Source organism: Lepidothrix coronata, unplaced genomic scaffold, assembly GCF_001604755.1.
Source record: "Lepidothrix coronata isolate B3197 unplaced genomic scaffold, Lepidothrix_coronata-1.0 Scaffold134, whole genome shotgun sequence".
Lineage (NCBI taxonomy): Eukaryota > Metazoa > Chordata > Aves > Passeriformes > Pipridae > Lepidothrix > Lepidothrix coronata.
Window position 1 is genome coordinate 133,419 of NW_016690314.1, and position 12,271 is coordinate 145,689.

At 41.2% G+C, this 12,271-nt stretch overlaps 1 protein-coding gene across 2 annotated transcripts in view; it reads left to right on the plus strand.

Annotated features, from left to right (window-relative positions):
- The window catches only part of FGD5 (FYVE, RhoGEF and PH domain containing 5), an 87,823-nt gene that overhangs the window by 72,889 nt on the left and 2,663 nt on the right, over positions 1-12,271 (plus strand). For both annotated transcript variants that reach the window (XM_017827094.1, XM_017827095.1), the window contains exons 15-20: positions 2,904-3,003; positions 5,161-5,298; positions 6,381-6,483; positions 8,444-8,571; positions 10,040-10,168; positions 11,889-12,037. In XM_017827094.1, the coding sequence (XP_017682583.1) occupies positions 2,904-3,003; positions 5,161-5,298; positions 6,381-6,483; positions 8,444-8,571; positions 10,040-10,168; positions 11,889-12,037 (747 nt within the window). The remainder of the gene's footprint in view (positions 1-2,903; positions 3,004-5,160; positions 5,299-6,380; positions 6,484-8,443; positions 8,572-10,039; positions 10,169-11,888; positions 12,038-12,271) is intronic.

The following is a 12,271-nucleotide window of genomic DNA, read 5'->3' on the forward strand; positions in this document are numbered from 1 at the left end:
CATATCAAGTCCATGCTTAGTTAGCCTAAACAAAGCATGTGAGGCCACCATGAGCTATGTTTATTTGGTAGTAGGTAGGACCAGGGCCTGAGACTAAGGTTGCCCTTCTGATAACAGCCATATGGAGACTGGGACAGATTCCCTTTCCCTTCCTTGTGCTGCTCATTCTGGGACTGGTCTGCCAGAAGTCACCCCAAACATTTTTTCCTCTCTCTTTCTGTACTGGCTGGCAGAGCTGATACACCAGTTGGTCAGCATGCTCTCCTAACCCCACTGCACAACATTCTTGACCTGCCACACTCACAAAAAAAGCACCAAAGGCAGAAGTGTACCAGAAAGCTTTAAGTGTCCCTGAAGACTGTATATTTTACTGCTCACAGCAAGGTGCTGCAAGTCTGCACTGAAGGCCACTTGTTAACAACCACAGCACAAGCCTCAATGCTTTTATACTGGTATGAGACAAGGTGAATGCACTGAGGAAATACAGCATGAGCACCAAGGACTAAAGGCAGTAGACTAAGGATGACCAAAGCTCAGAAGTCAGCGTGGTTATATGAGCAGATGGCACTGTAAAATATTTCCACTTCCTGCTGAAAATATCTTGTTCACCTGAAGAAATATATTATTGGTTTGCAGGGAGCTGCTAACAGATCTGAGCACAGCACCTTTATGGAGAAGGCTTATAGTGCTCTTATATCTTCATTTGCATTTCAAAAATATTCTTCTTGGACACAGGGATAACCATGTGGTGCTCATATAAAATACCAGAGCACTAGGAGAAAGCAATGTTACCTCCTCAGAGGCTAATTTAGAGTGATAGTGGTAGCACTGCGACAAAATCCCATCTCAGTCCAATTTCTGTGTTCCGTGGATGTCCCCTACTGCAGTGACAATTTGACCCTCTCTATTTGTTTAATGAAGAATATATAAGCCAACATAGATAACTGATAGCTCAGCACAAAAGATACATCCCAAAAATTCCACAAGGACCAAATGTGGCAATAGTGAATCACCAGCTGAGCTTCTCTGAGCCTCAGAAGTTCAGCAAAAATTCCTCTGAGCCTTCAAGCAACCAGTCAAATACCTAATTAGGAATGGGCCAGTGCCAATTGACATAATTTACCTTATCAGCAGATGGGGTTATTCCCACATGTAGTCGCTAATAACCCACAATTATTGCCTAGAGATGTTTAATGGAGTGGAGAAAAGGTTAAAGGGGCCAGTTGGATATGAGGCTTTTAATAGTAGGCTGTCCCTCTTACCTGTCTTTCCCAATGGGGCTTTAATTTACATCACTATATAGGCCATGGTTTCCTTTGTTTTTTGGTTGTTTTTTGTTTTAATCATGTCTTAATACTCAAGTGAAGAGAATTTCCAAGACAGAATTAGCAAGAGAAAGGTTTAAGCCAGGACTCCTGGCTGTGAACATGATTCGTCTGGAAGATACAGACATCTTCAGATTTCTTAGAAAGTGTAATTTGACAGGTAGTAATTTTGGTAGAAATACAGTGTGACTAGGCTGGATGAAGCCAGGCTGGATGGAGCTCTGAGCAACATGGTCTAGTGGAAGGTGTGTCTGCCCATGGCAGATCATTTGGAACACAATGATCTTTAAGGTCACTTCCAAGCCAAACCATTCTATGATTCTATGACTAGTAGTGGGTGTCTTGACAGAGATGATCTCCTGTGACATAGCCCCTTGGCTTCCAGAGGTTAGCCTATATGCAGTACATGGACTAGCTCTGCGTTTCTGCTCCAGGCTTGCTGAATTTTGCAGAGGCTGGTGTTTTTGAGACAAGGGCTTATGCTCATGGTGCAGAGGCACGCCAAGTCAAAGATCATAAAGAAAATCTGGCACTCCCTCTCTCCTTGTGCCCTTTTTTTTTTTAAGACCACAAAACACAAATTGTTCTCAGACATCTTGTTTGGTGGTCTTCATGAGGGCGGTGTGAGGAAATCACAGCTGAACAGCAGCTGGCAATGATGCCACTACTAGATTTTACAACAAAGTCTAGTGGATAGCTTTAATGTGAGTGGCTGGTATGATCTGGGGAAGGCAGACCACACTGAGTTACATTCCCTCCGGTGACTGAGGCTAGAAACCACTAGAACTGTGCAGAGTTTCAGATGGACAGGAAGCACATAGTTTGAAGTCACAGCAGAAAAACCAGCTAACACAAGCAGGACACCTCATGGCTGTAACAGAGTGAATGCATCTGGGAAGGAACAGGCACTAAGAGCCCTTTGGCTTTTTGGGGATAGCTGGACTGGCAGGGAAATGCAAAGAGTTCACTCCTTTGCCTTGTGCAAAGGGGGCATCTAGGGGCCAATCTGGAGAACTACTGGCCTCCATGTGTACCTGCAACTACAGGGAATGCACAACTTTCTTCCCAAATTGCTGTCTTGGCCTCTTGCCAGGAGACTGGAGGTTATCTGTGATGGACCTAGAGGAAAATGAAAGCATTCACACCTGTACCATTGGTGACAGGCTTCTGCATTTCCCACTATAGAGATGAGCAGAAACACACTTACCTTGAGCAACCCATGCCAATGCTACGTGCAATAGAGTGCCTAAAAGCTAGAGCAGACAGGACAAAAAGAGACAATTCATATTGTCCTGTTTGATCTAGGATTGAGCAGCTTACAGCAAAATCAGAGACTACTTTGAAAAATTTTCTGAGCATTTAGTTCCTTCTAAGTCACAGTCCTAACCATGGAGCTACACTACTCATTGTGCTGAATATGTTCAATAGTTGATTTTGTTCCTGGTCAGAAAACTGTCAGTTCAGTGCAATAGTGCAAGAAAGCAAACATTCATAAAGTAAAGCTTTTCTCCTCTGACCAGCTTGTTTCAGTCCCTACTGTGCATGGCATTGACTGCTCTGTTGTATTTCATTCCACAGCTCTTGCTCAGAAAGGGATGACTGGTACAACTGCATCAGCAGACACATCCCAGATGACTACAAAGGTCACAACACTTCGACTTTCCACAGCAGTGTGGAGGTAAAAGGAGGCCAAGTCTTTCAATGCTTGAAAAGGGAAGGAGGGAGAGAAAGAGAGAGAGGAAGGAAGGAGGGTTATAAAATTCAGAATTCCTAGTAGCCAGATGTTCTATTTTCTTTTAAACCAGTATGCCAAGCTTGAACAATGAAACTCAACACAGCTCATGGGCCACCTCTGAAATGTTAATCACACTCTATACTCTGTGGCCTTTGCTTAGTTCTTCTGAAGGAAGATTATTTTGTCCTGAAGGACAAACCAGTAACTATTTTTGATTAATTAAAAATAGCTGCAAACTTTATAGATGTAAAAAAACCAAAATTATCCATTAGTTACACTAATATCATACAAAGAATAAAGTAACTGCCAGTGCAAACCCCACTAGCAATTTTGCAATTGTACCAGCACAATTATGTATATTATTACCTCCCTATTTTCAGTTGTACTACGCTCAGTTAAGAAGGCAAAGAATGCATCTGATAAAAAGTAAAAATGCTATTTTAGCTTATGTAGAACCTCAGTTTTACTAAATAAGAAAGAGTGCTGGTGAGGCCACATCTGGAGTGCTGTGCCCAGTGCTGGGCTCCTCAGTATGATACATGGAAATGCTGAAAAGCCCAACAAAGGGCAACAAAAATGATGATAAGGGACTGGAGCATCTCTCCCATGAGGAAAGGCTGAGAAGGCTGGAACTGTTCAACCTGGAGAAGGCTCAGGGAGGATCTCCTCTATGTGTACAAGTACCTGCAGCGTACAAAGAAGACAGAGCCAGGCTCTTCTCAGGGCTGCCCAGTGACAGGACCAGAGGCAGTGGCCACAAACTGAAACACAGGAGGTTCCCTCAAACTGCAGCAAACACTTTTTCACTCTGAGGGCGACCAAGCACTGGCACAGGTTGCCCAGGGAGGTTGTGGAGTCTCCATCCTTGGAAATGTTCAAAGGACACCTGGACACAGTCCTTGCCAACAGGTGCTACACAGCAGTAGCGCCTGAGCAGAGTGGGTGGACCAGATGACCTTCAGAGATCCCTTCCAACCTCAACTAGTTTGTGATGAAACTTGAAATTTTTTAAGACCTCAGAAAGTAAAAAATTAATTCAAAACCAAAACAGGATTTTTTTTTCTGGCCTGTATCTAATCTACTTTCAAATATTTAACAAGAAAAAGATAGAAATTAGTCAGTACAGCAATCTAAACCAAATCCTTTTTCAACAAATGAAAAAATAATTTCTTTTCCAGCTCTGCTTCTGATGTAAACTGGAATGTGCACATGAGGAAAATTTGGAGGAATTTCATTTGTCTGTCTTTAGATCCTATTTGTCTGCAGAAGTCTAATTTCCACATAGGAAACCTTCCTAACAAACAGTCCTTCAAAAGCACAAGAGTTTGTGCTATTTGTGCCAAATGCTGAGCTGCTGTGAACTGACAGTGGAGGGCCCCTAATACTTTGGTGCTGAACCTGAAGTAACATAGCTTTTCAGCACAGTTTATTAGATTGGGTTCAGTTCCACGTGGACCATGGCTCCCTGGGCTTGAGCAAAGGCACCTGAACAATACTGCGATGCAGTGCATTCCAGGAACTGGGAAAAGTGAATGCATTTTTCTAAAGCTCCTTACATATATTCATATCAGCCATGGAAAGCATGGATCAGATTTGGAGTAGGAGTAGGGGAGGGTAAATTCATCTTTGGTTTTTGTGTTTTCTTTACTCTCTGTTGCATCATCACAGAACTGTCCCAAGGTGTAATGACATAAAAAGCTCAGGTACTTTTTTGATTGAAAGCTGTAGAACTTTTTATGGATATTATTTCAAAAGTTTCTTACAAAAAGATGGGTTTAACTCATCTTCTTACCTGTAATTTTCATATGCAGATAATCAGATACTTGTCTGGCATGGAAGACTGTCAGGATCTCACCAAAAATAGATTTGCATGGATTTTTACTTGTTGTGACTCTGGCTTTAAGAGCACCATGTACTAATCTTTCAGTGCTGAAGCAGCTGTATGTCACTTAAAAGTGCATTAAGAATGTGGAAATTTGGGGATCTTAACAGGAGAAGGTAGATTGAAATGAGATGAGAATTGTATGGGATGGAACAGGGCTGACTGAGTGCACTTTGAAAGTGCAGATGCTTTTTCATTTAATCTTGTTTGATTTTAAGCTAAGGGAAAGGCTTGGAATACCCTTGGGTGAGAGGCCTCCTACTTTGGTACCTGTGTCCCATGTCATGATGTGCATGAACTGTGGCTGTGACTTTACCCTCACTTTGAGGAGACATCACTGCCATGCCTGTGGGAAGGTAAGAGCTGTACAAGCTTCTAGGGGGGCTTTATTCACACCTCTGGGCTGCTGGCTGCTACTGCTGTAACTTCTGCAAATTTGTAGCAACATCCAAGACCTGAATTTGACTTCTCACAGAACCTGTGAGTGCTTTGCTAAATTAGGTAATTAGGTTCCTAATGTCGCTAGAAGAAACAACAGTAACCTTGCCTTAAGGGGTAAAAGGAGTTCCTGAAGGCAGGTTAAAGCCTGACAAGATAATTATTGCTGGGTGCAGCCATTATATCTGATACATAGCTAGCTCTGAGACAAGAAGCAATACACTAAAAATACAGGCTCTCTTCTGGACCAGAGCAGTAACACATGTACTCCGTGACCTGTCTCTAATAACATCTGGTAAAATTATCCTCCAAGAAAAGTGAAGAAATTTGGCAGTAGAGCATGGTTTGGTCAGTGACCAAAGGAAAAGTTTCCTCTTTGCTCCATTGAAGAGCTGTTGCCTTTTGCCCTAAAGCTAAGGGGATCTATAAGTTTTTTTGGTTTTGTCCCTTTATTCCTGACTCTAGAGATTCGCTTATATACATAAACCTGCAGTCATGTTTTAAACCATGGCTGTCTTTTAACCTGATTTTTTAAAAAATTTTAATAAAACTACCAGTGATTTTTGCTAGTATAACCCCCCCCCCCCATTTACTTAATCTTTTTTCTAATTCCACAGAGAAAATCAGTCACACAGGGATTGCAGGAACATGCAAGCTTGCTTAAGAAAATAATGTTACTAACAAAGCTATGAAAACAGAAGTAATTTTAAAGGTGTTATTCTACAATTCACTACTAGGGAAGGTGTAAACTCCTGAGGAGAAGGACACAGCAGTGGTGTACAACTAAATACAGTGTTCAATTCTGCTTGGCTCACAACAGTATAAGCCTACAGCAATCATATTTCAGTCAGCAGACTTTCCCTGGCTGCCGGTTTCAGGAGAGAACCATGTCTGGTCCACTATCCGTCTTCCTCTCCCAGCAAGCTGAGGGGATTTGTTTTGTATGTGCATATCTATAAATATAAATTATATTTACATGCATCTCTTCTTGATGGAACAGATTGTATGTCGAAATTGTTCAAGAAACAAGTACCCTATGAAGTACCTTAAAGATCAAGCAGCCAAAGTCTGTGATAGCTGCTACGTGGAACTTAATAAAAGAGGTAGGATTTTTTCATTCTTGGCAAAACTGACAAATTGATTTCCTTCCTGTATGATGAGGAGGCTTTAGGACTTGCCTACTATGTTGTATTTTGTTAAATATGCCTCAAGCTTGAGGCATGTGTATTGAGGTTCCAGGAAAGCCAGGCTTTAATGGCAGCTGAAACTGTTTAGCAAGCCATAAAACCAAGTTTAGCAAACTGTTTTTTCAAATGGAAAGAGGGCAAATTTAGGTTAGATATACAAAAGAAATTCTTCCCTGTGAGGGTGGGGAGGCCCTGGCACAGATTGCCCAGAGAAGCTGTGGCTGCCCCATCCCTGGCAGTGTTCAAGACCAGGCTGGACAAGGCTTGGAGCAACTCGGAATAGTGGAAGGTATCCCTGCCCATGGCAGGGGCTGGAATGAGATGAGCTTTAAGGTCCATTCCACCCCAAATCTTCTATGATTCTAAGCCAGGTTCTCTGAGGGCTTCCCTGACCTTTTTAATAAACCAGAATAATGGTAAAACTATGTCCTATGAGGAGCAACTGAGAACTGTGGGTTTGTGTCCTCTGGAGATAAGGAGGCTGAGGGGTGATATTGCTCTCTGCAGCTTCCTGAGGAGGGGTCGTGGAGACAGTGGTGCTGATCTCTTTTCCGTGTGATGCAGTGACAAGACACATGAGAATGGTTCAAAGCTTCATCAGGGGAGGTTCTGACTTGACATGAGGAAACCTTTCTTTTCCCAGACGGTGGCCAAACATTGGAACAGGATTTCTAGAGAGGTGGTCAATGCCCTATGCTTCTCAGTGTTTAAAGGACATTTGGACAATGCTCTTAATAACACAATTTGACTTTTGAGCAGCCTTGAATTGGTCAGGCAGTTGAACTAGATGATTGTGGTAGGCTCCTTCTAACTGAACTGTTTTATTCTGTCATTTCTAATTAATTATCCATTAAAGTAAAACAATGGCTTTGTGGTTCTTCACTGTCCTCATCCATGTTGTAGCTTTTACAAAAAGAAATGCCGGGGTAAAGTGCAGAGTCACTAAGAGCTTTTCTACATAGGGAGTTAATCTGGTTACAGATGAAAGCATAAATTCAAAGCAGAAGAGCTACTGCCTATCTAGAACTGTATTATTATCCTAATATGTAAGTCTCTTTTCTGATTTAAATACAAATTCAAATCAAAGACAAAAGGGGGAGAGGGGTTACAAATATATGAACAGAGAGGGAATAGGACATAATTTTCTTGTACAACTACTCATGTAGACAATCTCTAATAAAAAGCATATTATACTGTCAAGAATAAAAAGGTGTGGACAAATGAAGTTTAGTTTTTCCATTCTGACTGAAGAAATTCACACTAGCCAAGCAAACGCATGAACAGGTGCTGTCAGAACAGCCAAAAAAAGCATCTCCAAGCCACTCTGTGTCCAAGAAGCAGTACTTCAGACTTGTGCTAAAACAATGCTATCTTTTACTAAGAGCTTTCAAATAATGTGTGTTGCCAGAAGTGGAATCATGAAGATGTGAACTCAGACAAGTGGAGTTAATGGAGATTTTCAGAGCCAGAAGAACTGTCTCCCATGCAGAATTCAAAGAAAATGGTTCATACAGAAAGAATGTCCCATTAGTGAATCTATCCTGCAAAGATGTTATAGAACATAGAGAAGATGTCAAAGCCATTTGCTTAATGCTCATTTTAAATAACAAGAAAACAAGCTGTGCTGTGCTTTGTCAGCTTTCTTGCAGGCTTCTTTCAAGCACCTGTAGGTTATTAAAAAAGGGTGCTATGGAATCCACTGATCAGACTTAAAGAGGTGATTTGAAAGAAAGGCTAAAATAAAACCTGAGTGTGAAGGAGGCATTGCATTTTCCTTAGTCATTTACATTAGTGTATTGTGTGTCTCTTACACAGCCTGACATGTATCAACTCATCCATTTCCCCCTTCCCTTTCTGAATTTTCTTAATCTTGCAGAGCGGCCACTAAGCATGAGCTTCCCTCCAACTTCATCCAGGTGTTCAAGTAGTGCCTTCTCTGTTTTCCACAATATTCATTATTCATCTTTTAAGAAACAGAAGAAGATCCCTTCAGCTCTCATGGAGGTAGGACCAAGCTGCCTGAGAAAGGCAGGAGACTCGAGGAAACTCTGTGCTCTTACTTCAGCAGCTATGTTTATACTGTATGCAGTAGGCTCAGCACATGCCTTGGTTTACTTTCATCATGCAATTATTTTTTTGTTTTTCACAGTAGTGTTTAAAATACAAAAATACTCTGAGCTCTGGAGATACCACAGAAGTGTCTTGAGCCCACTGAGAAACCCAGTTAGAGTATGATACTTTAATTTGCTCATCAGCCTGTGAAGTCTTGAAAAAAACTAAACCACCTTCAAGGTACTAGACAGAACAACAGAGCAGATCATAGACATGGACGATCTTACCAATGTAAACAAAATTCCCACCAATTTCAAGAGGGCCATGATTTCTAAAGCTGTATTAGTTTTCTTGCCAGGAACAAGGTGCCAATCAATTTGATGTATTCTAAGTAGCTAAGCTGCCCATTGAACTTGAGCACAGCAAGGTACTTCCATTTCCTGCGGGTATTTATCATTGTATAAAGAAATGAGAGTGCAAACATCTTGCTGAACTCACTGTAGAGTCAAGACACTGGAATCTCTTGAGGTTTGTTTGTGAAACTGCGCCAGAGATACAACCATGTAACACAAACACACAAATTTAATATTGAAAGAGCCAGCAGGCAGAATTTAAACCTCACGAGGGGAAAAGCATCACCTTTCTATCCACATGGAGGCAGCACATGTTTATTAACATGAACTATCTCATAATAGCATTACTCTATGTCCTGGCACATTTCTGTTCTGCTGCAAAACACTGCTATATAAATGCTCAGTTTTCTCTTCTGTCAGTGCTACAAAAGCTGGTTTTGAATCTCTGCTCTTTGTTTCTAAATCCAATACTGTTTACTGCTGTAATTAATGATGTACACTGCACTGTGTGTGTGCATGTGTATAGTTCCAGCTACTCAAAATCTGGATTTTTAAGAACATTAAGCACTTAGATCTCAAAATATTTCTGTGAGAGGGGCAACTCTTCTCAGAAATATTATTACACAAATGAAACCAAGTCATCATTAAGTGATTAATATAAATTAATATAAAACCATAGCAAAGCCCTAAATATACCCATGGCTTGAAAGTGTTCAGCCACAAGACTGTAATTCACTTTTGGAAGCATGCACTTTTAAAATACAAAAATACCCCAGACCTTGGAAAAGGGACAAGTTTGGCTTTTCAGAACACAACTGTAAGCTTACTGACCTGAATAATAACTCAACTGCATATTTCCCATTAGAGTTACTGAGAACAAAATTTAACTATAAATATTCAAACAGTTAAAAAGAACCGTAACACCATGCTTATAATTTTTCTGTATCAATACTTTTAATGGTCTACTTACAGTTTCACCTAGTTGTCTGGTGTGATGCAAGCATGCATATTCAGGAGTGGAAAAGCCTTTGCTGTTACAAATCCTGATTTCTCCTACCTTGCTCCAGGTGGCAGCCTCAGGAGAGGGAGCTACCATCAGTGGTTACCTCAGCAGATGTAAGGGAGGCAAAAGACACTGGAAGAAACGCTGGTTTGTTATCAAAGGCAAAGTCCTCTACACCTACATAGCAAATGAGGTACTGTGCAATCTGACTTGAAGTACTTTCTTATCTGAGATCCCTTCTTTACTCCCTACAGGCAGAACCAGGAAATGGGAAAGGTAGAAATGGTAGTTCTCACAACTATCTGCCTTCTGAGACCTGGTCCTAACAGACTGAATCCCCAGGGAGCTCAGCCACAGCCCTAGCTGGACCTTGGCAGCCCTCAGACACTGCCCTTCATTATTTGAACTTCAGATCATTATCTGACTTCTTGCTATTCATGCTATTATAAACTGTCAACCACAGTGAACCTTAGTGTAAATATTTACACCCAAAGACTTCAAGATCCTTCAGCATTCGCTGGTGTACCTTGATAACTGCCAGATATTTTGTAGATAGATAGCACTATGATCCATTTCTGGTGGGGAGGAGAATCTTGTGGTTTTGCAAGTATAAGTAAGACATACTTGTCCTACTAGTACCAACAGGTAAAGGGAGGAGACAGTCTGCAGAAGTCAGTATAATGCCAGCTCTGTTGGTCTGGAAGCTCCTCCTTACAGCCAAGGAGGCCGGGTATCAACTAGATCATTTTTATGTATTTTGTCCTTTCCCAGTCCCTTTTCTTATTTTATAATAGCTGCAATGCAAATAAACTTGAAGCAAGTGTAATATAAAGTTTGGTTATAATGGACAGGTTTCATAAGCAAAACCATAAAATTCATTTTGCTGAAAAAAGGACAATGCAAAAACTTGTAAAAGCAATACTTGGTACTTTAGGCTCTCAGAATACTCTGCAAACATCATGTGATGGTTGCATGAAGCAACGTTATCCCCTTTAAACAGATGAGAAGATTGAGACACAGAAGGGTTCGTGACTTGACCAGCAGTTCAGACCATTCTAATCAAATTCCATATCCCACACATTTACCTTACCTCACCTAAGCTTAAAAGTGATCATTTCTGGTTCAACAAGAGGGAAAAAGCAACAATGCCTAATTACACTTTGCATTCCCAGTCTGCAATGTACGTTCTAAAAGCACAGGCAAAGCCAACATACACATATAATCACTGCCTCAATACGGTGATCAAAACTGCAGCTTTCACTAACAGCTAAACTGCAATTCAATTAAGGCTTATTGTTTTCTTTGACTTGTGCAAAGCCATGTCTAGCAAGCAAAATTTGTGGAAGTTTCTTGGGACTAAATTAACAATTAATTGCATTACCAGCTAGGAAATTTCAAACCAGCCTTTAGGAAAGCAAGTGTGCTGTTTGAGAAAGAGCAGATTTCTGAAAAAGTCACCAGTGCTTTGAAAGGAAATGATGAGGCACCAAAAAAACTATTTGCACCCAGTACAAAAAAATTATTGAAAGAAACATAACTGGGAGAGAGTCTCAGGCTTTCCGAACTGCTGCTGGACTGTCCTATACTCTCAATAATCTCTGCTTTGCCTCCTGGACCGTTATGTCAAAGACAGCCATCAGTGTTGTGGCTAATTTGACCTGCATGGCCATGTGGATGATCACGAAGAGCTGGATTTTCAGAGGTGGTGTTCAAGTTCAGTACTCAGACTAGATAAAAATGTGCGGTACAGGCACTGCTCTTGTTTAGGTAAGAGCCACGAGTCCAGCAGAACATTTACACTACTGCTTTTGCATTTCTGTCACAGCAGGGTTGTATCATTTGGTTTTCAGAAAGAGCCCTCAAACTGTTACAAGCCTTCTCTCTAAATTTTGGTTCACTTCTTTGCTTTTCAGGACAAAGTGGCTACAGAGAGTTTGCCTTTGCTGGGTTTCACCATTGCCCCAGAAAAAGAGGATGGAAGCACGGATGCAGTTTTTCATCTCTACCACAAGCAGACTCTCTTTTATAGCTTCCGAGCAGAGGATAACAATTCAGCACAGAGGTATGGGGGTTGACTTCCACACTAGCCAGTGCACGGGTCCAAAAGCTTATATAGGGCTTTCCCCTCTCCTTCAGTTCAGAATGCCTTCATGACAGAGGAAGCAAGCAACTTTCAGAGTGTTGATTAAGCCAAATTACATGTGACTGGCCTGAGTGACTTAAAAAATCTACCTGGTGCTTTTAATTTCCTTTAGGAAGGAGAATTTGCTCCTCCTATGGGTAAAGAGGAGACTGA